Source organism: Pyrus communis, chromosome 8 (assembly GCF_041283825.1).
Source record: "Pyrus communis isolate YQ-2024b chromosome 8, ASM4128382v1, whole genome shotgun sequence".
Lineage (NCBI taxonomy): Eukaryota > Viridiplantae > Streptophyta > Magnoliopsida > Rosales > Rosaceae > Pyrus > Pyrus communis.
The window spans coordinates 18,502,758-18,523,432 of record NC_142572.1 but is presented as its reverse complement, the minus strand read 5'-3'; the positions used below and the strand labels follow the sequence as shown (position 1 = coordinate 18,523,432).

General features: G+C 40.8%; 5 protein-coding genes across 6 annotated transcripts; 3 read left to right on the top strand and 2 right to left on the bottom strand.

The window, feature by feature from the left end:
- Positions 1 to 3,624: 3,624 nt before the first annotated feature.
- Positions 3,625 to 7,866, bottom strand: LOC137718302 (NADH dehydrogenase [ubiquinone] iron-sulfur protein 4, mitochondrial). 2 transcript variants are annotated; one of them, XR_015965685.1, is made up of 6 exons: positions 7,594 to 7,866; positions 7,380 to 7,468; positions 6,828 to 6,957; positions 5,923 to 5,952; positions 5,628 to 5,813; positions 3,625 to 5,386 (listed from the first exon to the last, which is right to left on the bottom strand). XR_015965685.1 is itself a non-coding variant. In XM_088699143.1 (5 exons), exons 1-5 carry the CDS (start codon positions 7,750 to 7,752, stop codon positions 5,733 to 5,735), a joined length of 489 nt encoding a protein of 162 aa, XP_088555269.1. In that variant the 5' UTR covers positions 7,753 to 7,866; the 3' UTR covers positions 5,495 to 5,732. The 2 variants fall into 2 exon arrangements, 1 of the variants encoding a protein (XP_088555269.1); XM_088699143.1 differs by lacking the exon at positions 3,625 to 5,386 and having other exon boundaries at positions 5,495 to 5,813.
- Positions 4,273 to 5,550, top strand: LOC137718301 (uncharacterized). The gene has a single exon (XM_068457820.2). It carries the CDS (start codon positions 4,273 to 4,275, stop codon positions 5,374 to 5,376), a length of 1,104 nt encoding a protein of 367 aa, XP_068313921.2. The 3' UTR covers positions 5,377 to 5,550.
- A 3,369-nt stretch (positions 7,867 to 11,235) lies between the features above and the next one.
- On the top strand, positions 11,236 to 14,484 carry LOC137718177 (exocyst complex component EXO70I-like). The gene is made up of 3 exons (XM_068457677.2): positions 11,236 to 12,085; positions 12,527 to 13,065; positions 13,490 to 14,484. The coding sequence occupies exons 1-3, from the start codon at positions 11,291 to 11,293 to the stop codon at positions 14,304 to 14,306; spliced, it is 2,151 nt and encodes a 716-aa protein (XP_068313778.2). The 5' UTR covers positions 11,236 to 11,290; the 3' UTR covers positions 14,307 to 14,484.
- An 892-nt stretch (positions 14,485 to 15,376) lies between these two features.
- On the top strand, positions 15,377 to 17,839 carry LOC137716829 (F-box protein At3g12350). The gene is made up of 2 exons (XM_068456199.2): positions 15,377 to 16,477; positions 17,141 to 17,839. Exons 1-2 carry the CDS (start codon positions 15,569 to 15,571, stop codon positions 17,621 to 17,623), a joined length of 1,392 nt encoding a protein of 463 aa, XP_068312300.2. The 5' UTR covers positions 15,377 to 15,568; the 3' UTR covers positions 17,624 to 17,839.
- Positions 17,840 to 17,867: 28 nt separating this feature from the next.
- On the bottom strand, positions 17,868 to 19,744 carry LOC137716830 (LIM domain-containing protein WLIM1). The gene is made up of 4 exons (XM_068456200.2): positions 19,343 to 19,744; positions 18,635 to 18,731; positions 18,506 to 18,549; positions 17,868 to 18,410 (listed from the first exon to the last, which is right to left on the bottom strand). Exons 1-4 carry the CDS (start codon positions 19,475 to 19,477, stop codon positions 18,093 to 18,095), a joined length of 594 nt encoding a protein of 197 aa, XP_068312301.2. The 5' UTR covers positions 19,478 to 19,744; the 3' UTR covers positions 17,868 to 18,092.
- Positions 19,745 to 20,675: the final 931 nt, after the last annotated feature.

Sequence of the window (20,675 nt, the reverse complement as noted above, 5' to 3'; positions counted from 1 at the left end):
ATCACTGCTTGCACGATGAGTTTATGCCTATGGTCCTGCTTGGTATATCCGCGATGGGGGATCATACGCATTCTAGAGGTGATGATGATTGGTTGTACATGGTACATTTTATAGGCGATCATATTTGGTTTGGTTCCATTGAGTGGTTCGGAACCCGAGGTTGTTGAATTTCGTAGAGTGGCCTAAAATCCCATTATTTGGAGAAGTAGGCTTAGCCTAACTGTGTCACTCTAGCCTTAGTTTTATATATATATTTGTGTCAATGGTTTCAAGAGTCTTGTGAATTGACTAATTGAGTTAGAAAAGATGTTGGACGTCTGAGTGACTCCTTCGGGATTTCTATGATTCGATTATGATTAGGTATGAATTTAGAAGATATGAGAATGATTGTTATTACGTTGATCAAATTAATTAATTAATGCGGCTAGAGAATGGTTTTGTGTTTCGTCGGCTCTTAAATATGTTGTGAATTGCGATATCATGATGAGACATAATGATTTATATTTGGATGGGAGAGAAATCATGTTTTCATGGGGATTGGTTATGTAGCCTGAGTCCAGGAATTACATGTTGTCAGGTTATAATAAATGATTGAGGAATGCTATGCTTTTCTGCTTGAACTTAGTGGAATAAACGTTTGATTTTGTGATAAGTGAACTACAAATGGCTTGATCCTTATTGAGGGTATGTAGGCAGTCTAACGAGGAGGTTAGATGCAGCCATAAGGTAAACGAAAATTTTCTTTGCAATTTGATTCTCGAATTGTGATTGCCATATTCCTGAGATAGGGTATGTGATATATACGAGTATTTGGGTGACGTCACATGTCGATCTTGGACGCATGTCGGGATCGGGGCGTGACAGGTTTTGGTTGATCGGGAAGAACAGTTGCAACAGTGGGAGAAATCTGGAACGTTCTAAAGCTCTGTATCAAAACCAACAAAAAAAAAAAGTAATTGGATCCATGGACTCGCCCCGGACTAACCCGTTTGAAACGGGCCAGGTTAAGTATGGTTCCCAAACTCAAAATCCTTCCACCCGCCCCTGCCCGTGCTCAGCCCTACTCCTAACTCCCAAGTAATGCTTTACTTATATTTTGGTTTTTCATTCTTTTTTAAAAACATAAAAAAATAAAAAAAATGGAGAAGACTTATTAGATGAGGTGGTGTAGTGCTCATTAGGCATTGGATTCCTTGTCAGCAGCTTATTAGTGGTTTAAGGACGGATTAACTAGAGTAATCATGTTTATTGGATAAATAACTAATCATCAACATTTGACGAGTTACTCACATTTTCTACCATTCAGTATCTAATCACCCATCAACTCATGAGGTACTTATGATTTGGTTTCGCGGCATTTTAATCATAAAATTGTTTTTGCTTTCTAAAGAAGCACATACAAAATGTTTCTTCAAGAAACATTTCCACGTAATTTTCAAAAATTTGCATCTCTAATACAATTTTGGACGATTTTTAATATATAACTTTTTGAATAAGCACTTATGCTCATAAGTACTTATTACAAAACCAAAACTAAACTAACTTTAAATGGATTCTTCTCTCCTTGTGAGAGGCTCTCTCTTCCTGAGAGTTCTTCTCACCACATGTGTAAGTGGTTTCCTTTTCCTCCAATTTCGAAGTCGTCGGCCCTTGCTATTGCTGGGGTCGATGGCATATCTTTCCCTCTCTCTGTTTCCTCCTTTCATTCCTTCAACTACTTTTTTCTCCAGCTCTCCTTCCTAATTTGCCATGTCCTTCATACCTCATGGGCATCCATCTTCCTCAAGCACCTTTAATTCGATCTGCAGTCAGTCTTCAATGCAACAAATCATCGAGATGGTGTGTAGAGTTTCAATGTTCAAACTGGGTCGGGTGTTAAAATACCACCATCTTCTCTCTGTCTGCCTTTGTTGGTAGTGTTGCTCATGGTAATTTCACAGGCTTCTTTTAATTGGTGGTTGGCTTCTTTCAATTTCTGGCTGAGATGGTGCGACAGTTGTGGTTGGATGATGAGGTCTTTAAAAAAATAAAAAAATAAAAAGACTTTTTATTTAACTTAATGGAGAAGACTTATTAGAGGAGGTGGTGTGGTGCTCATTATGCATTGGATTCCTTGTCAGCAACTTATTAGTGGTTTAAGGACGGATAAACTAGAGTAATCATGTTTATTGGATAAATAACTAATCATCAACATTTGAAAAGTTACTCACATTTTCTACCATTCAGTATCTAATCACCCATCTACTCATAAAGCACTTATTATTTGGTTTCGTTGCTTTTTAATCATAAAATTGTTATCGCTTTCTAAAGAAGCACACACAAAATGTTTCTTCAACAAGCATTTCCACGTAATTTTCAAAAAAGTACTTGCATCTCTAAATTCTAATACAAATTCAACGATTTTTAATATTAAAAAAATAAATAAAAAAATAAAAAACTTTTTGAATAAGCATTTATGAAACCAACACTGAACCAGCTCTAAATGGATTCTTCTCTTCTTGTTAGAGGCTCTCTTTTCCTGAGAGTTATTCTCACCACTTGTGTAAGTGGTTCCCTTTTCGTCCAATTTCGAAGATGCCGACCCTTGCTGTGGCTGGGGTCGACGGCATATCTTTCCCTTTTTCTCTTTGTTTCCTTCTTTCGTTCCTTTAGCTACTTTTTTCCCCATCTCTCCTTCCTGATTTGCCATGTCCTTCATACCCCATGGGCGTCCATCTTCCTCAAGCACCTTCAATTCGATCTGCAGTCAGTCTCCAATGCAATTTGTTGCGATCAATCGAGATGGAGTGTAGAGTTTCGATCTCTAAACCGGCTCGGGTGATAAAACACCACCACCTTCTCTCTGTCTGCCTTTGTTGACAGTGTTGCTCGTGGTAATTCCACGAGCTTCTTTTAATTGGTGGCTGGATCCTTTCAATTTCTGGCTGAGATCCGCGCGACGTTTGTGGTTGGATGATGCGGTCTTCCTTCACTTCATCTCCGCGATGCTGCATGGTTGTGTTTTTGGCGTCTATTGGGGCAGTCGAAGCGGGTTGATCGTGATGCACTGTTGCCGTGGTGGCAGCAGACATCTTGAATTTTCTTTTGATTTGCTTCTGGTTTTGGGCTCATTTTGGTTAGCTTGGGAGGTCCATTTTTTGCTTTTTGTATTTGGGCCTTTACCGTGTAAGTTAGTGTTGTTGGTAATAAAATTTAGTTATGCATTATGCTGGCCATTGATTTGCACCAAAAGGAAAAGCCCAAAAAATAGAAGATCTAACTAAAGCCAAGCGGGCCCACAACCTAACCCCATACCCAATAGCCTTCTCCAACCTCGGCTTCCGTTCTTCGCGCGGCGCCTCCCACGCAACCACCACTCAGCGACTTGGCGACCACCGCAGCGTCGCGCTAATAGAAAAGCAAAACGAACCGGCTTTCTCCACAAAACGCAGAGCCCTAGCTGCACAGACCACGTTTTCCCATCGCGCCACGTGTAATCCGTTCCCACCTCTCTCTCCTTCTCTGTAACGTTTTAACCTCCCGAGGCCTTCACCCACCAATCAAACTCCACCGCATCCGGTTGCATAGAGGGATTTTTCAGTGTGACGTACACCACGTGTCATTATACAAATGATGAAATATATATGCTAAAAAGTTAATAACTTAAAAAATAAAATTTCTCATCATTCTTATGAAAACACGTGATGTACCATTTGTATTTCTGCCGCAACAAAAAATTTCTCGGTTGCATGCAGATCCGGACGCAGCGGACCAACACGTCACACCCCGCCAAATAAAACCGACCCAGAAGAAGGGGCAGTTTCGTAAATAGAACAAAACGCCAAAACTCGCCCAAACCAATCGTGATAGGTGTACCCACGCATGGCGGCCAAACCCACACGCGTTGGTCTTGAGTTTTAGGAGAATTGCATGCAAAGCCAGGCGTCTGATTGGTGGGTGTACCCAGCCACATACCCAGCACAGGAAAAAATGGACCCCACTTAGTCCTACATGGACATTTTTCTGTGTGCTCTCACAAACACGTACCCACCGTACATTTCCAAGTGTCACTCTCTGCTTACTCTTCTATCTATGCTGGCCTTCTCCTATTGGTCCAATTCTCACTCTTAAAAACACCCAATCCCTCTCTAAAAACCCCCCACCAACCTCCCCCCTCAAATCCCTTCCTCCTCCCTCCACATTTCTCCCAACACTCTCTTTTGGCTCACAACCACCGTCGTTACCGAACAGCTGGTAGGCCGGCGTTAGCAAAGAGAACCGGCTACCGTCACCATGATCAAGACATTGAACCCCTACACCAACACGGAGAAAACCGCTGAGATTATGTCCAGGTACAGGCCCATAGCGCCAAAACCTGTGACCCCATCAAACCCAGCAGGCGAATGCCCGTCCATGTCTCAGAAAATCAGGGACTCTCCTTACCTTAGGAACCTCTGGCCGCAGTTGCAGGCCAGACCCACCAGGACTCGAAAGCGGGGTCGATCAGCTCTCTCTCCGACCACCTTTAAGAGGCAGAGGAGTCATCACATGCTAGGCTTTTCCACTCCTTGTCATGTGCAATCTCCGGTGAAAAATCCGAGATTGGACGGTTTTGCTCGTATGCTTCCGAAGCTTTCCATTCCGACCAGCCTCGATGCCGCCAACAACTCCACCGGTTTGATGACTCTGCCTCTTCTGCCACATATCCCTCCTGCGTCGGTCCCCATTGTCACAAACCCAGCAGTGGTGCCGCCAGAGTTCGAATTGATCAAACCCTGCGGAGGAGAGGAGCTGATTGATTTGAACACCGTGGCAGCTGAAATCCCAGAGGAAAAAGATCTGCTCAAGCAACTACAGGAGAATTCCCCCGCACCTCCACCAGCATCCACCAATGTCATAGCGCCGCAGCCAATTCGACCGGTGGGTTCCAGCATAAGCGTTGGATGCATCAGCGCAGACCCGAGCTTAACTCTGGCAGCGCAAGTTCCTAAGAAACCAGAGGACGTCGAGGAGGAGATGGAGTCTGAAGCCCTGCCAGCAATCATATCAGACTCGCACAACAAAGTGAGGATGGCGAACTCTGCCTACAAGGAAATGGTGGGCCAGCCAGAGTGTCCATGGCTCGACGCCATGGTGGCCGGAGGCGACGGGCGGTTTGGAGGCAAGAGGATCAGCGGGGAGGTCAGTCTGCAGCTTTCTGATTCCGGAGTGCCCGTTTCCTCAAACGGGTTCTCCTGCTGGGTGAGGATTGAGTGGGGGAAAGACATGAACAAGCACGCGATCAACACGTTCTGCGACGTGATGAAGCTGTCCTGTGAGTCCAAGGACTACCTCTTTGAATGGAGGTTCCACACCCGCAGCAGAGAGGGTTGTCAGTCCTCCAGCTCCAGTGCTTGAAAAATTTGTACTGTAATTAAGAGAAGTAGTGTAGCTAGCTCACTAGGGGAGGGAAACAATGCAGGTTAAGTGTCTATTATATATATGTACTATGTAATGCATATAGTAAGAGGAAGCATATGTAAAGTTTGGCCAGCCTTTTTAAGAGAAAAAAAAAAAACTTGTTCATCTCAATTTATTTTCCAAATCCAACAATTCACAAGTACGAACACACAAGCATAAGTACTGATCGGATTCAAGGAAAGACTTACCTACACCCGCGACTTGACGCCATTGTCGCTATCGGTATGAAGGTACCGCGCACAGTGGCATTTGCGGGTGTAGGTAGGGACATTCTGGGGGAGGAAAAAACGTTCTCAGATGTTCGCAGCATCAGCTGCGGTCTTCTCACTCTTTTCAGGGCCCTTCCACTTGAAGTTGTCTGCATAAGCCTTGACCTACGAATGGTCATAAGATTTAGATTAATAGAGCTTCTAGCGTTCTGTGATCCAATTGGAAAAACTAGTAATTTCATCTTCAAATAAGTTTGGTAGGAGGATTTCAAACCTTCAAAAGTGGGGTGTGACGCTTCCTGACCTGCAAACACAGTTCATTATGTGTCAAGAGTGTGCAAAATTGTGGTCAATTTGCACATACGATATCCAATTCCATACAAAATTTTGCGGAACATTAGGATCATTTCGTGCATAGGATTGGACTGGATGAGTCATAAAATTTAAGGTACGTTAAAAGATAGGGGTAAAGGAGTTTTTATTTGACAACATAGGAGGGATTAGACAAGAAAACTGATCCCTCATAATCTACCATTGCGGATTGGATGGGATAGGTTCCCGAACAAGTAATTCATCTTCTACGTTCAAGCTAGACAAAAAAAATACAGCGGAGCCATGAAGGGAGCACGATGTTTCCAGGCTCAGCCAAACAGTTTTTTCAGGCTGAAAAGTTTAGCATTATGCTTACGATTTTCAAGGTTTTTCAGTAAGTTCGGGGCCCAATCTGACGTTTTTACTTTAATTTCTTTCCATCGGATTGATTTGAGGCTGGTGGCTCTTATGGAGTTCAAGCAATCTGTTGCTCGTCAGCTTTGAGAAGGAGGAAGAGAGGAAGAAAGTCAGAGAGGCTTGGGGTTTACATTTAAGGAAGAGGATGATGAGGACAACACCATACCAGACCTAAACAACAACGGTCAGTTGCTCTGCTCACCACACAGCAGAGTAAGATTATGAGAGCTTTTTAGATTGACACCTTTGGGCCACTTCTAGACTAAAATCGTGGCTACGCCACTATCTACGTACCTTGAATACAATGAGTTATCCAATCCAATCCAGTCCTAGGCTTGAACCATTACTTTTTACTATCATATAATAAAACTGGACAGAAAAATCAAGAACAGTTTGATTTGGGTACAGTTCTATCAATGCAGAAAGATCAAAACTCGAAGAGGCACCTACCGTATAATCCCAGCCATGTTTCTCAGCAAATGCCTTTGCAGCTTCTTCACTCTCAAAACTCAGTCCTGCTTCACCAACATTAGCGTAGGGATCACCTGTAGATGTCCATCCCATCAATGGGTTTTCCCACCTGCAATAATTGAAATTTGGTATAATTAGTATCAAGATTTCAGAGAGACGGACCTCCCGGCAGTGACGAATCTACACCGATATTATCCCTGACTTGCACATTCCCTCTTCACAACACGGCTGGTGTGCGGTTTTATCGCAAAAGCTCTCGGTGCATTAGTAGTAGAACCATTCATTCCTACTGTGTTTTATTTTATCAAATTTTCGATCGGGGATATTTACATTCTTCAACAATTAGCATCCGATAATGGAATTGCAGATCAACCAATATTGCTATCAAATTTCAAAGAAACACAACACAGCTGAGATAATTGAGCTAATTATATTAAATATACACAATTAATTACGTAAAATCGATGAAATTAACTATAAATATCATTTAAGTATGCATGCAAAACATGATTAAGACATCAATATACGTACTTCTGCGTTGAAAGAAAATTAATTTTCCATCTCCCGACTTTCCCAGAACCTTGTTGGCTCGCAGTTCGAGCAGGCGAATAGATTATAACCTAATCACACCCAAAACCAGGATTAAATTTATGAACTTTACGAAAAAATAAAATAAATTTTCATATTAAAAAAAAAGAAAGAAATATGAAAATTTTGAAAAACGACGAGTAATTGAAGAGCTAACCCTTCGCCGGAGATGCTGTTCGGGGATTCCGGAGATCATGCCAAAGTCGGGGGCATTGACCTCCACCAGCGCCTCCGAAGACTGCAACGACGCCCATCGCGGCCGCGATAGCACGTGCGCTCGGGCGATGTTGAAGCCCTGTCGTAGAGATCGGGCCATTTTTGGTGGGAGCGAAAAGCTTCGGGGTTGCCTCAGGCGAAAGCGCAACAATGGTTCCCGTGACGAAAAGCCCAACCGTGTAAGTACGAGTGTTTGGTGGAATTACTACCATAAGGGTTCAGAGTTGGTCCTATTGCGCCATAATTATGCCACGTGCTCAATGTCGAACACAACATTTTTTATTTTTTATTTTTATTTTAAAAAAAGAATCAGTTTGTGACTTGGTCGCGTCAATCCAACCTTTCGGGAGTTGGGAAAATTCCAATCTCCCATGACCACGAGTATGGTTTATCAACGTTAGAAATTGAATTCATAACGTGTCATGTGAAATAAGGGGTTGAAATTTATCTCCAACTATTGGACCATCCCGTGATGGTTATAACATTTTTGTAATTGGTTTGATTGTTTATTGGTAACTTTAATGAAAAGCTCTAGGTATTATTCACTTTAACGAAAAACCACATTTTTACACTACAAAGTCAATCCATGTAATATTCACTTTACCCTTTATTTTTTTCCTTATCGTTAAAACTTAAAGCTTTCAAGCTCTTTTCATTAATTTTCCTTTGTTTATTTGGCCTTGAAACTAACATGGAGTCTCACTTTGTCATCTAAAAAAAATGGTCTATATAATAATTTCAAAACAAGTCACTTAGGGCTTGTTTACTAATCCGTAATCAAAATGGAAGGAATTGAATTGAAAAAAAATTGAATTGATGAAGAGTTGGAATGGGGAGGAGTTGAAATTGGATTCTTGTTGTAACTGTTTACTAAAGTTATCTAGAATCGGAGTAAAAATAGTATTGATTTCGTATAAGTTGTTTATTAATTTACTGGAATCGGAATACAATCCAATAGAATTACTAAAATGCCATTATCGAAAATAATCAATTGTATTATTATTTATATACTAATTAATAATAAAAATTTATTTATTAAAAGAGAGAAAATAAATAATAAATAAATAAACCCTAATCAATCTTATCCTTCTCTCTTTCGTTTTAAAAAAAAAAAAAAAAAAAAAACAACCTTATCTTTTTGTTCATAGAAACCCACTCCCCAACACCACCGTAACTCTCTCTCAATCCATTGCATTATGATTTCAAGATTATCTGTTTCAAGTTCATAGCATCCAATGGCAAGTGGATTTGGGTTGGGTTGATAGCTTGGGGTGGTTGCGATGATTAGGGAATGAGTGGCACTGGACAAGGGCGCTGGGCAGCAGAGGATGGATCTGCTCTGGTAATGCGAGGGGTAGTGTTAGAATATTGAAAATAAAGTGAGTGTATAATTGGTTGAAGATTTGCATTCCGGATTCCCCATAACACCTGAAATTGGATTATCACCTACATCTAAGGAATCCAATTCCACCAATACAAGGAATTGAATTCCAAAATTTGTGTGGGGCCCACTGCTTTTTTGATTCCTCGATGTTTAGTAAACAGCGAAGTATTCTATAATCGGAATTCAATTTCACATTTTCCAATTATGGATACGTAAACACACCCTTAGTATATCGGTCTAATGATATTATTCTTAATGTATAAATGAGAGGTTTTATATTCAAATCTCATAAGTGATGAGTTCAAACAATTATTGTGGTGGTAAAATTTCACTGTCTTCAGTCTCGACGAAATTGTACCCACAAAACAAATAAACACCTTTGATCAATAACCAAAACAACGCTTGCTCGCAAGGAGGATGGTTTGGGCAATGGATCTCTGATGCCTAAGTCAGTTTCTCTAAAAAGATATAGTTTTGGGCCTGATGGCGCGACAAAAGCTTACCAGAATTTTGATGGAGAATGAGGTATTTATAGAGTTAGGGCTAACCACATGTGTAGCATTTACCCTGACAAAGCTAGCTGCTTAGGTCTTCAAAAGGGTTGAACTGTGCATAAAACGGATGTGAACTTCAACAATTTAATGAGAGCATAGGTTATCAAGATGGTTGAATTGCACGTAGAATGGATGTGAACCTCGATAATTTAAAGAGAGCATTCTCTTCATTTGCATGTAAAAATCCATGTGTCAGTATTAGAATTTCTTTATTATCTTTTACTCCATAATTATCTATTTCCCTCCCCTTCGGTATAATTTATGTCGCTTTATACTAAAGAGTTCTCAAAAACAACATTTGTGTGATGTTTCCTCCTTGACATTAGTGCATAATACTTGGTCAATTTGAAAACATGGAGATTGATCTTTCAAACAACATTTAACGGCAAGATATACTTCGATAGCTAAAAGACTTTCAAAAATGTGCCCAAAATCATGTGACACGACTTATACATGCTTCAAACACCAAATATAAAACACAAATCACATAACGTTACATGATTTTTGATAAAATATCTTTTTCTTCATTAAAAGAAAAACAACTGATGGCAAATCAAAGTTATCCACTATTTTCGAAAACCAAAAAAACTTACAAAAGACATTTTTGATAAAATATTTCGTCCATGTAATTATTAATCTTTATTTACACAAAAATAAAAGAGTGATTACTCAGCAGAAGCCCAAATGGCATGACCCCAATGTGAACATAGACCGGGCTTGCCGTAGCTGCACGGCCCATGGTATATCTTTGGCGTTGAATAGTCACTAGGGGTGTGATATTCACACATCTCTTTTTACTTCTCACACATCTTTGTTAATTTATGTCGGTTGATCTTCTTCAATTCATTCGATCTGACGGCTAAAAACTAACAAGGTGTGGGAAAAGTAAAAAATGGTGTGTGGATATCACACCCCTAGTCACTATCGGCGATGGATTGTTTCTTCCATCCACACTATTGAGTTTCTATTCAAACCTTTTTGTATTATAAAACTTTATATTTATGATCAGAATCATATACATCACTTTGTAAAGATTATATTTGTAAAAATGAATTAAAATTATGTTCGTTTAGTCAATCTATTATAGTAAATACATGCACAATTCGTAATGCTTCTATCAATTTTGTTCATCTGTTTTTATACAGTTTGATGACTAGATAACCTTAGTTTTATTTGATTTTTGCAGAAACGATCTTATAAAGTGATTTTAATGTGAACGATTCTGATCATAAATACGAAGATTTGTAAAATGGTCAATAACAATTTTAAGCATAAACTCTTATTCATCTTTTGAGTAAGCCAATTATTATTCATTTTTATATCCTCAGACCACCACTATGGTGTGTTTATTTTCAATACACAAATATAATGTGAGGATTTGTTTTAATTTACTCTGAATAAGTACTAAGATTGTCGTCGATATATATTATAACACTTAAAATAATATGCAAGGCGACAAGTGTCCTGGTAACAAGTTCTCCACCGTCTGAGCACATTCCCCTGTGCTAATCTTCGAAAGTTACCCCTTTGTCCGTTTCCAACACACAAATGCCATTTGTTGTTCTTAGTTTGCATCGAGCCCTGATGATTTTACTTCCTTGTCCTGTGCCCCCACAAACACATCGTGCTCGTCGTGAGACGATCATATAAACACACATGACACAATACAAAAAACCATTCAACCTTAATCACGGTTAACAATGGCGTCTAATTACAGGTCAGCCGATTCGAGGCTCTCCGATCTCGAGCTAGCATGTTCCGATTTGAAAACTCTCCTAACAGCGACGGCGAAAATGGAGGAAAATCTTCAACAGATGGACAACAAGTTCGAAGTCATAGACGAAACGCTTCTAACTGCGTCTAAAAGAGTAGCTCCTATGCAATCACTAGCCATGGCCTCGAAAGCCTTGGAAACCAGAATCAACCGAGCTGTCACGCCGGCCCTGGCGCTTCTCGATAACTTCAAGCTCTCCGAGACCATCCAGGACAAGCTCTTGGATCTCGCGGAGACGTTGTCCAGCGAGAAGTCAAGGAAGAAACGGCTCAAGAAGCTTGTCAAGTACGTGGACTGCGTGGATCAGTTGAAAATTGCGATTAGCTGTATTTGCGAGGAAGGCGAGCCAGTGATTCAGAGGCTGCAAGAGGTGGTGGAGTTTTTGAGCCGGACGAAGGCGACGGACCAGTACAGGACTCACCGGCTGAGGGAGACGCTGGTGACTCTCAAGGCGCTATACGAGACGGAGGTGGACGCCATGAGGTTTGAAGGGTTGCTTGATGACGCGCTGCTGAATTTGCAGGACGAGTATGAGAGTATACTGGAGCAGATTAAACATCGGAATGTGGTGGATTTGCAGGCTGCTTCGGATAAGAGGAATGAGATAGCGATCGTGGGTTCGGATTTGGGGACTGAGTTGGAGGTTGAACTTCTCAGAAGGATTTCACAAACCCTAGCTGCCGATGATTGCTTGGACATATGCATCGATATTTATGTTAAGGTAACTTCATTACAATGGTTATTTTTCCTCACTTAGAGAAATGTTTTCTTCTTAATTATGTGATTTGTTATCCACCTATATTAGGGTGAACAGCACCCTTAGCTATTAGACCAAGCGCTTATGTGACCTAGCGTGATATGATAATGAATTTCTAATTAATACTATTATATGTCCTCGGTACTTTTGAGGCCGAATATAATTGGAATTAAGTTTCATACAGTTTTATAATCTCATCTTTTTAAAAGAGTTTAAGACACAATACGTTCAACTGTAGTCTAATAATTTAATGAGCCTATGTTTTTAAACTTATAAATTAATCGACACTAGCCAGACAATATTAGTTAAATTAATTGAAATACTCCACTTCAAGCCGATGCTATCAAATTATAATTAATTTTATATTTTATACTTCTAATTGTTATGCTTCTTGTTGTTCAACAGGTGAGGTACAAAAGAGTGGCCAAAGCACTGATGAGGCTAAACCCGGATTACCTAAAAACACACACACCAGAAGAAATAGATGAAATGCCATGGGAGAGCTTGGAGACGGCCATAACCCTTTGGATCCAGCACTTCGAGCTCGCAGTAAAAGCAGTGCTTGTATCGGAGAAGAAGCTCTGCGAAAAAGTCCTAGGAGGAATAATGGAGGGCCTGATATGGCCAGAATGCTTCGCCAAAATCGCAGACAAAATCATGGCAGTGTTCTTCAGGTTCGGCGAAGCCGTTGCCCGGAGTAGCAAAGAACCCCAGAAGCTGTTCAAGCTCCTTGAAATGTTTGATTCCCTAGAGAAGCTGAAGCCTGGATTCTCGGAGGTTTTCGATGGTGAATCGGGGACTGACATTTGTACAAGATTCAGGGAGCTGGAGAAGCTACTTGTTCATGCTTCGAGTAAAGTTTTTTGGGAATTTGGGCTCCAAATTGAAGGCAATTCTGATGGAATGCCTCCACCACCAGATGGTTCGGTGCCGAAAATAGTAAGGTACGTCAAAATATTAGAAAGACGGATTAACGGGACATCATTAATTAGTCGAGTATATTGGAGTATTGGTTATGAATTATTATCGAACACAAGTTTTGATCTCTTAATTAAAACCAACACTTGAATTTGAAAAATATGGAGCATTGGTCATTCACTCTTATTTCATGAGAATTTCGTTAAAGTTAAGTATGTGACACACAATATTTAGAACGGTCATCTATGAAGTATCCAATTTGCAAGTTAAGATTTGTCTCACAAACTTAATTTTGACAAAAATTATGACAGAGTTTAATTAAAAGGACCAATGCCTCACATTTTATCAAATTCAGAAATCAGTTTTATACGATTCAAGCGCCATACTTCAAATGTACTGTATGTTATTTTGTCACATTTCTTAAGTGCCACTTTTTACATTCTTCAATAGGTACGCAGTGAACTACTTGAAATACTTGGCAACTGAAAACTACAGCATCCCCATGGCGAAAGTTCTAAGAACGGAGCAAATCTGGAAAGCCGGAATCTTGTCGAAGCCAGAAACCTACGAGAACTTACTCAAAGACGCCATTTGCAACATCATGGAAGCTCTGCAGCGAAACGTGGAGTCGAAACGTTCGGGCTACAACAACAGCAGCAGGGAGAGGGACAAAATCGGCATTTCAATTCCCATGCAACACGTGTTCCGCATGAACACGTACTGGTACATTTACATGCGGACGAAGGACACGGAGCTCGGGAAGCTGTTGGGCGACGGCTACACGAGGAACAACTACAAGGCTGTCGCCGAGGAGTCCGCTTACTTGTACCAGAAGCAATCGTGGGCCCCGCTGGTGAGGATTCTGGAGAAGGACGATTTGGAGGAGAAGCAGAGCAAGGAGGCCAAGGCGGCGCTGGTGAGGGTGAAAATCGAGGCGTTCATGAAGGGCTTGGACGACATTTCGAAGAGGCACAGGGGGTTTTGTGTAATTCCGGACGTTGATTTGCGGGAGCAGATTAGGGCGGCTACCGTGAAGCTGGTGATTCCGGCCTACACTGAGTTCGTGAACTCGTCCTCGGGGTTGTTGCAGGGGAAGAGTTATCTGAGTCCTGACTCGGTTCGTGAGTTGTTGGAGAAAGTTTTTGACGGTGTGGATGGGAAGCTGAAGCGGAGAGGGTCTAGGGATCGGACGGGTGGTGGGAGCTCAGTGAAGGATGGTGTTCTGAAGGACTATCGACGGTCCAGATCGAGTACTAATGACAATTGAGAGCTGTTGATGTCGTTGGATTTGATTACTTTTGTGTATGAATATTTGATGGTAGTGTAGATATATATATATATATATATATATAGTGATTCTTGGCGCTATAATAATAGTTTAAATTCAAGTGATAACGTTCTTCAAACTGTATAATAATTTCCTTATTTCTTTATTTGTAAGTATTCATTGTGGGATCTCCAACTTCATTTATTCATTTGAGTTCTATTCGTACGTTGCTTGAGTTATTTTCCAATCGATATGTCTTCATCTGAATTATCACGCAGTCCAAATATTCGAACATAAAAATTATTCCGTCAACCTGCTCATATCACCAAATTTTCTCTAATGCACCTCTAAATACTCATATCAATAATAAACATTATATTGAATGGGAGTTACAAGACGAATTCTTTTCCAATTTTTTTTATATTTCAATACTCTCTCTACGCCGGAAGTTCACTCCGCACTTGCCGCTCCACCCCGACGGCCAAGAATTCGAGACGTTGGTGTAACTTTTGTACTGGGACTGTAAGTAACATAATCTAAACTTCCACTATCAGCAGTTGAGATAATGTGTGCAATTTTTTTTTGAGTAATGCTATTCTAACCACAATTTTATATCATATTTCTTTACCTTTTTAGGTGGAGGATGAGTTGGACAATCTATATCATTTAATTTCAATTTTTTAATTAATTAAAACACTTAAATAATTTTACGTGGAAGAAGGAAACTCCTCATATACCACAATTATCATTTAATTAACAATATTTTTATTAATTATTTATTAACATTTTGAAATTAAATTTAGATGATGTGACTGATCATATCAGATACCACCGAAGATAGTATACAATTGTAGTACAAAAATATGGTAAAAATAATATTATTAATTTTTTTTTAGTACAACCTATAATTAGAGAAGCCCTCACCATATCACCCGATGCGTGTGCGGTTGGACATATTGGGCCTAGGGTGAGTATTTGGCTGCTTGGCCCTTGGGGCCTCCACGTTTCAAGAGTACAACACGTGTCACGAGCTGCTACGTTACAATTGTACCCTCACAAACGCCGTCAATTTACTGGCACAGAAACGTGGTGGTCTTCGAGACTCCTGTGCTCCAGCAAGGTTGAAGAAAGAGAATCATTCCCTTTCGCCGAAGAATCTCCCAAATCCAATTTAATACAACACTTTCTCGTTTCCTTGTCCAGCACCTGTATTTTGCCACCAATTTTCCGAGAAAATCATCGCCAAAGTTCCCGAATCCGAAATGACGACAATCAAAGACCCAAGTCTCACAATTGACGAATCGGGTCGCGCCATTTCCTTCTCCGATTTCCCCGAGGACGTCCAGCTCTGCATCCTCTCGTTCCTCACGCCTCCCGAGGTCGCCAGCTTCGCCTGCACATCGAAAGGGTTCGTTTCGCTCTGCAAGTCGGACGGCAAGCTCTGGTTCAACATGTGCGACCGCAGATGGGGATCCAAGACCCAGATCAGGAAATGGGGAAATGGAAAAATAACGTACAGGAATCTCTACCAGACCCTCAGCGATTGGGAGAATCTGATTGGGTTCTGGCGCCAAGGCGGCGTCGCGATATCGTCACCGTTGATTTTCTTCGAGTGGGGCCCGTCGTTCGTGACCGGATTCCGGATCTCTCCGGCCAAGGATGGCACTTATGGCGTCGTAAAGGCGCCGTTTTTGTGGATGAGCCTCTCGCCGGAGGGGCAAGTCGTGAACTTTCTCGACCCGGAAGGCCGGGCCGAGATTTCGGAAGATTTCGCGGATTCCCACCGGTTCAAGTTTTGGGAGAGCGAGTTGGTTCCTGTGAATTTGAGCATGATGGGGAAGACCTATTTTGTTGTGGAGGAAGATGCAAGCTTTAGGGCTCGGGGAACTTCGAGCTCGGGGAGTGGCCGCGGAAACAACAGTGGGGTTGGCGAGGATGTGATTGGAGCCGCCGAGAGTAGTGGCTCTCCGGGGACCTCGCCGGACCAGGCGGTGGTGGAGATTTATCAGTACTTTGCGAACCGGACCAGCGCGGGTGCGGATAGAGCTTCCAGGAGGCAGAGGAGGAGAGAGAAGGAAAGGCAGGCAAGGAGGAAGCTGGAGCCTCAACATTTCGTCAAGATTGTCGATTGCTCGCCGACGGCGGCTCGGCCTTTGCAGGGCCTCTGGAAGGTGCCTTTTCTCTCTTTGTACTTGTATTTTTCAGCTGAAAGTTTGAATAGAAGATTGTTATTGCCTCGAGAGATTTTGTGCTCTAGTATATACACACACGCATTAACATTTTGCTTTCAGTTTTGCCTGTTGTGAAGTGTTTGTTGAGTGTTGGCGGACTGCTATGTTTCTAGTTTGTAATTTGGAATGTAGAATTGGCACCCGAATTTATTCCGAATCGTTAAGATGTACACTGGATGGTTGATCAAGTTGGCTATAGAGTTCTTAGATTATATAAACATGTACTCATCAATTTGTTAGGTATGAAATTTACAAGCGGAGATCTGTCTGCGACTCTGCAGCAATCTGTTAGTTTATAAGTGCTTGAATCTTACAGTCGATGCTTAAGCTTCGTTGAGTTATTTGAGTAGAATTTCGATGCTACTGAGTGTAAGAAAAAAAAAACACGGGTTAAGAAGTCTCGTTGGTACCTTAGGAAAGTCGGATCAGTGTGCTTTAGGTGCATCATCAGCCAAACTTTGTGTATGATGAGGCAGCTCTAGTTTTAACCGACTGGTTTTGCGCTTTTCGCTCTTTGCTTATAATGTGCCATTACCAGATTGTGGATTCAGAAGAGGTTTCAATTATGGCACAAATAACCTTCTCATCTTCTTCCAACTGCAGGGAATTTATGATGACATGATCTTGGGTTTTTACCTTGTTGCATATGATGACATTGGGGGCATTTCCTGCCTAAGGATTTGCAACCAGTCCGAGAATTTCTGCCGTTTAATGCGTTTTATCAGTAAGCAACCAGTGTTTTGGACAGTGAACCCTACTTTTATCGAGTCTCCGATTTCCCCAGAGGAAGAAAATTTGTATACTAGTCGCATACATCTTCGACCAAATGCAGCAGCAGATCACGGGCACCAGCATCTCCCTCTTGCGGGAAATGAAAGGGTCTCCCGCATTCTGCGCATAAATTTACGTCATGATCTAGCTCTTCCGAACTGGCCCCGACCTAACCCTCTCCTTGCACATGGAAGGATTTGGCAATATGGGGATGGAACATTCGGGTTTGGATCTCTTCAAGATTGTTTTATCAGAGACTTGAAGCATGTTGCCAAGAATGGTCGTCTTCTTGATACCGTGGAGCCTTTGTCGTGACGAATGCTCTCCTACTTCATTTTAAAATTTGTTTTTGTACAGAATTTCATTGCAGTCATAATTCCGATGACTGAATTTCTTCCTGTTTTGTTGTTCTGTTTTGATACAAGCGATATTTTACTTTGAACTAATTTAAGATGTGGAGACGGAGATTCGAACTTGTGTGCGTGGGAGAAGCGCATCGGTTCACGTCCGCATGTTTTATTGCCTTCAAAACATGGGAATCCTCATCCTTTATTCACAATTTCAAAGCAACAAAACATTAGGGTTTAGATTGAAAATATAGGATTTAGTATCTCATTCGATCATTCACAAACCTCACAGGGAAACCAAAAACAACAAACGAATGAACCCACACGCTTCAATTATACTTAGACTCATCTGTCTTGCAAGGAAATGATAAGGTATGAGGGACAACAACACCACTCAGGCATAGTGAACGGATGTTAAGGCGATCGTGTTCTTTGAGTCATATTTCGGCAGCAACTTCTCTGGCGCCGACTTTCTCATCCTCCGCGATCTTCTCATGGTCACCCTCAAGCTGGCTCAAGTTTCCTTTCTCCTTGATGAGTTGGGTGTGGTGGTGTTTGCAGTAGAGCCGACCCTCGTGCGCAATGTAGTTTGATGGGCTGATTGTACACCCTCCATGTGTGCATTTGAAACACATCTTGTGGTAAGGAGTTCCGTTCACCGAGACCTTTTCTGTTGGATAAACAGTATTCTTGCAGCCAAAGCACTTATCTCTGGTTCCACCAAACATGCTTGAAGCTTTCGCAACTGCAGATTTCTGTTACAAAAATTTGTCATCACGACGATGAGCAGATGTCAAAGACATGTAGAATCCACAGGCAAGCTTTTAAAGATTTTCGGACAAATATATACCTCATTATCAATAGGTTTATCTGGTTTTACAATTTTTGGTGTCCCTGAGAAAGGAGATCGAAACGGAAGTTGATCAACTTGAGCGATGAGAAGGGAAGGTAAGTTATTGAAGCGGGATTTTTGTTTTACCTTCAAAACTTTTGTCAAGACTGCCGGTTCTTTTGAAGAGCTGATCAAAATGTGGCCTGCAGTAGAGTACTCCCTTAAAGGAATTGTAGTTGCTGAGCTGCATGTTCATCAATAGGTCAATGGAGTTGTATATGAAAACCAAAAATGGAAAGTTGTTATTTAATCTTTTATCCCGGAATCATTCTTTATCGACTTACAGATGAAGATCAAATCTAAGTCGATACAGAATGATTCCGGGATAGAACAATGCCAGAATAACTGGTAGAATGGAATGACCGGAATCCGATTTCCGACTCTTTTGTGTGGTAAAAGTTTGCCAATCTGCATAACTCGAGTTCTGTTCTTGCATTTGAACAATCCGCATACCAATTTTTCGGGTCTAATCTATGATCTTATAACATCAAGATGCAGGTGAAAATTGAAATTTCTGGAGTTCCAATGTTCAAAAAAAAACTTGTTCAAGATGAGAACAAAGTACCACAAAGCAGAGTTTACTCCAAACAAGAACATTTATCAGATCGAAAAGTATGCAGAAAACAACACTTAATTATTGCAGTAATTGGTTGAGTGCAAGCAATATGAGACTGGTTTTGCTTCAGTTCAACAATCCGTCCCCAAAAAATGGCAGTAGATTTTGCTTCAGTAAATTTTAAGAGTCGTTTGACAACCATTTCATTTTTAGTTATAGATCGGCGTAAGTTAACGAACCTTGAGGGTTCCTCTGCAGTGGTGGCACCGAAAGCAGGCTTTGTGGTAGACTCGGTTATCAGCTGTGAGCTTGTCCACCAGATACACTGTCTTGTCACAAGCCATGCACTTCTGAGTTGTTCCTGCAAATGCCATTTCTTCTTCTTCTTCTTCTTCTTCTTCTTCTTCTTCTCTCTCTCCTCTTTCTCTCTCTAAGAAGGGGAGATATGAGAAATGGAATGAGAGATTATTGGGGTTGGAGGGGGGAATGAGAATGCAGAGACCAAAAGAGAAGCACAACTGTCAAACTGTTGTGATGAATATGATTAAGGTTAGCTGCTGCAATTAGCAATCATGTTGTCCCATTTCCAAGCGGAGTAGGATTCTCTTCCTTCTTTTTTTTCTTTCCTTCATATTTGAACGGTCATGGTTAAGTCACGTCAACATCTTATATTAATTTTTTATATCAAGAGAAAGACAAAATAAGAGACCATAAGATGAGGGGATAGAAGGGGATAAAAAGAGGAGGAAAGAGAATCCTAGTCCTTTCCAAGCACCTACCCACCACTGTCTCTCACTCTCTAGATATTTTGTTTTTTGCCGAAAACATGGCTCGGTACATTAAGTGTTGTAATGTTATTGTTTACTTTTTATTTAAATTTTTTAACCAATTATATTATTATACTTACTGTATCCGACCGTTTTCTTAACCCACTAAAAAATCATTCCTGTCCTCTAGTTGAAAAACCATGCATTTGATTTGTTTTTTTCTAATGATTTTCTGCATTATTATGAGATGGCAACGTCAAAGCTGGAAATATTCAAGGACACATGGGAATATATAAAAACAAATTGCTGACTTCATTGCAAATTTAATAGATGGCCAGGCCAATATGGATGGACGGCTTTGATCGGAAAGAATTTATAGCTCAAATATAAGGTCAATATTCATGTGGTTAAAAACAGTTACCTAAGACTAAAAGTTCTGTGTTCAAATCTCAATTTCCAATATTGCTAGCAATATATTAGGGGTGGCTGGGAAGGTTTTTAAAATAATTAAAAGTGTTTTTGATGAAAATATTTTTTAAATTAATCTTTGGTAAAAATTCAAGTGGATATTGAAAAAACATTTTAAGTGTTTCTTGCAAGACGCACACATCTGATGCTTCTTCCAAAACATTTAAAAGTGTGTTTTGAACCTAAAATCAATTTCACCAAAAGTGATTTCATTCATTTTAAAAGTACTTTCATATGAGTCCTTGCTTAGTTAGGGTGATGGTGTAAAGAGGTTTAATTAGTTCAGAAAATGACTACTACTAATTTGATTTGTTTTAGTTGGAAGCTAAATTAGAGT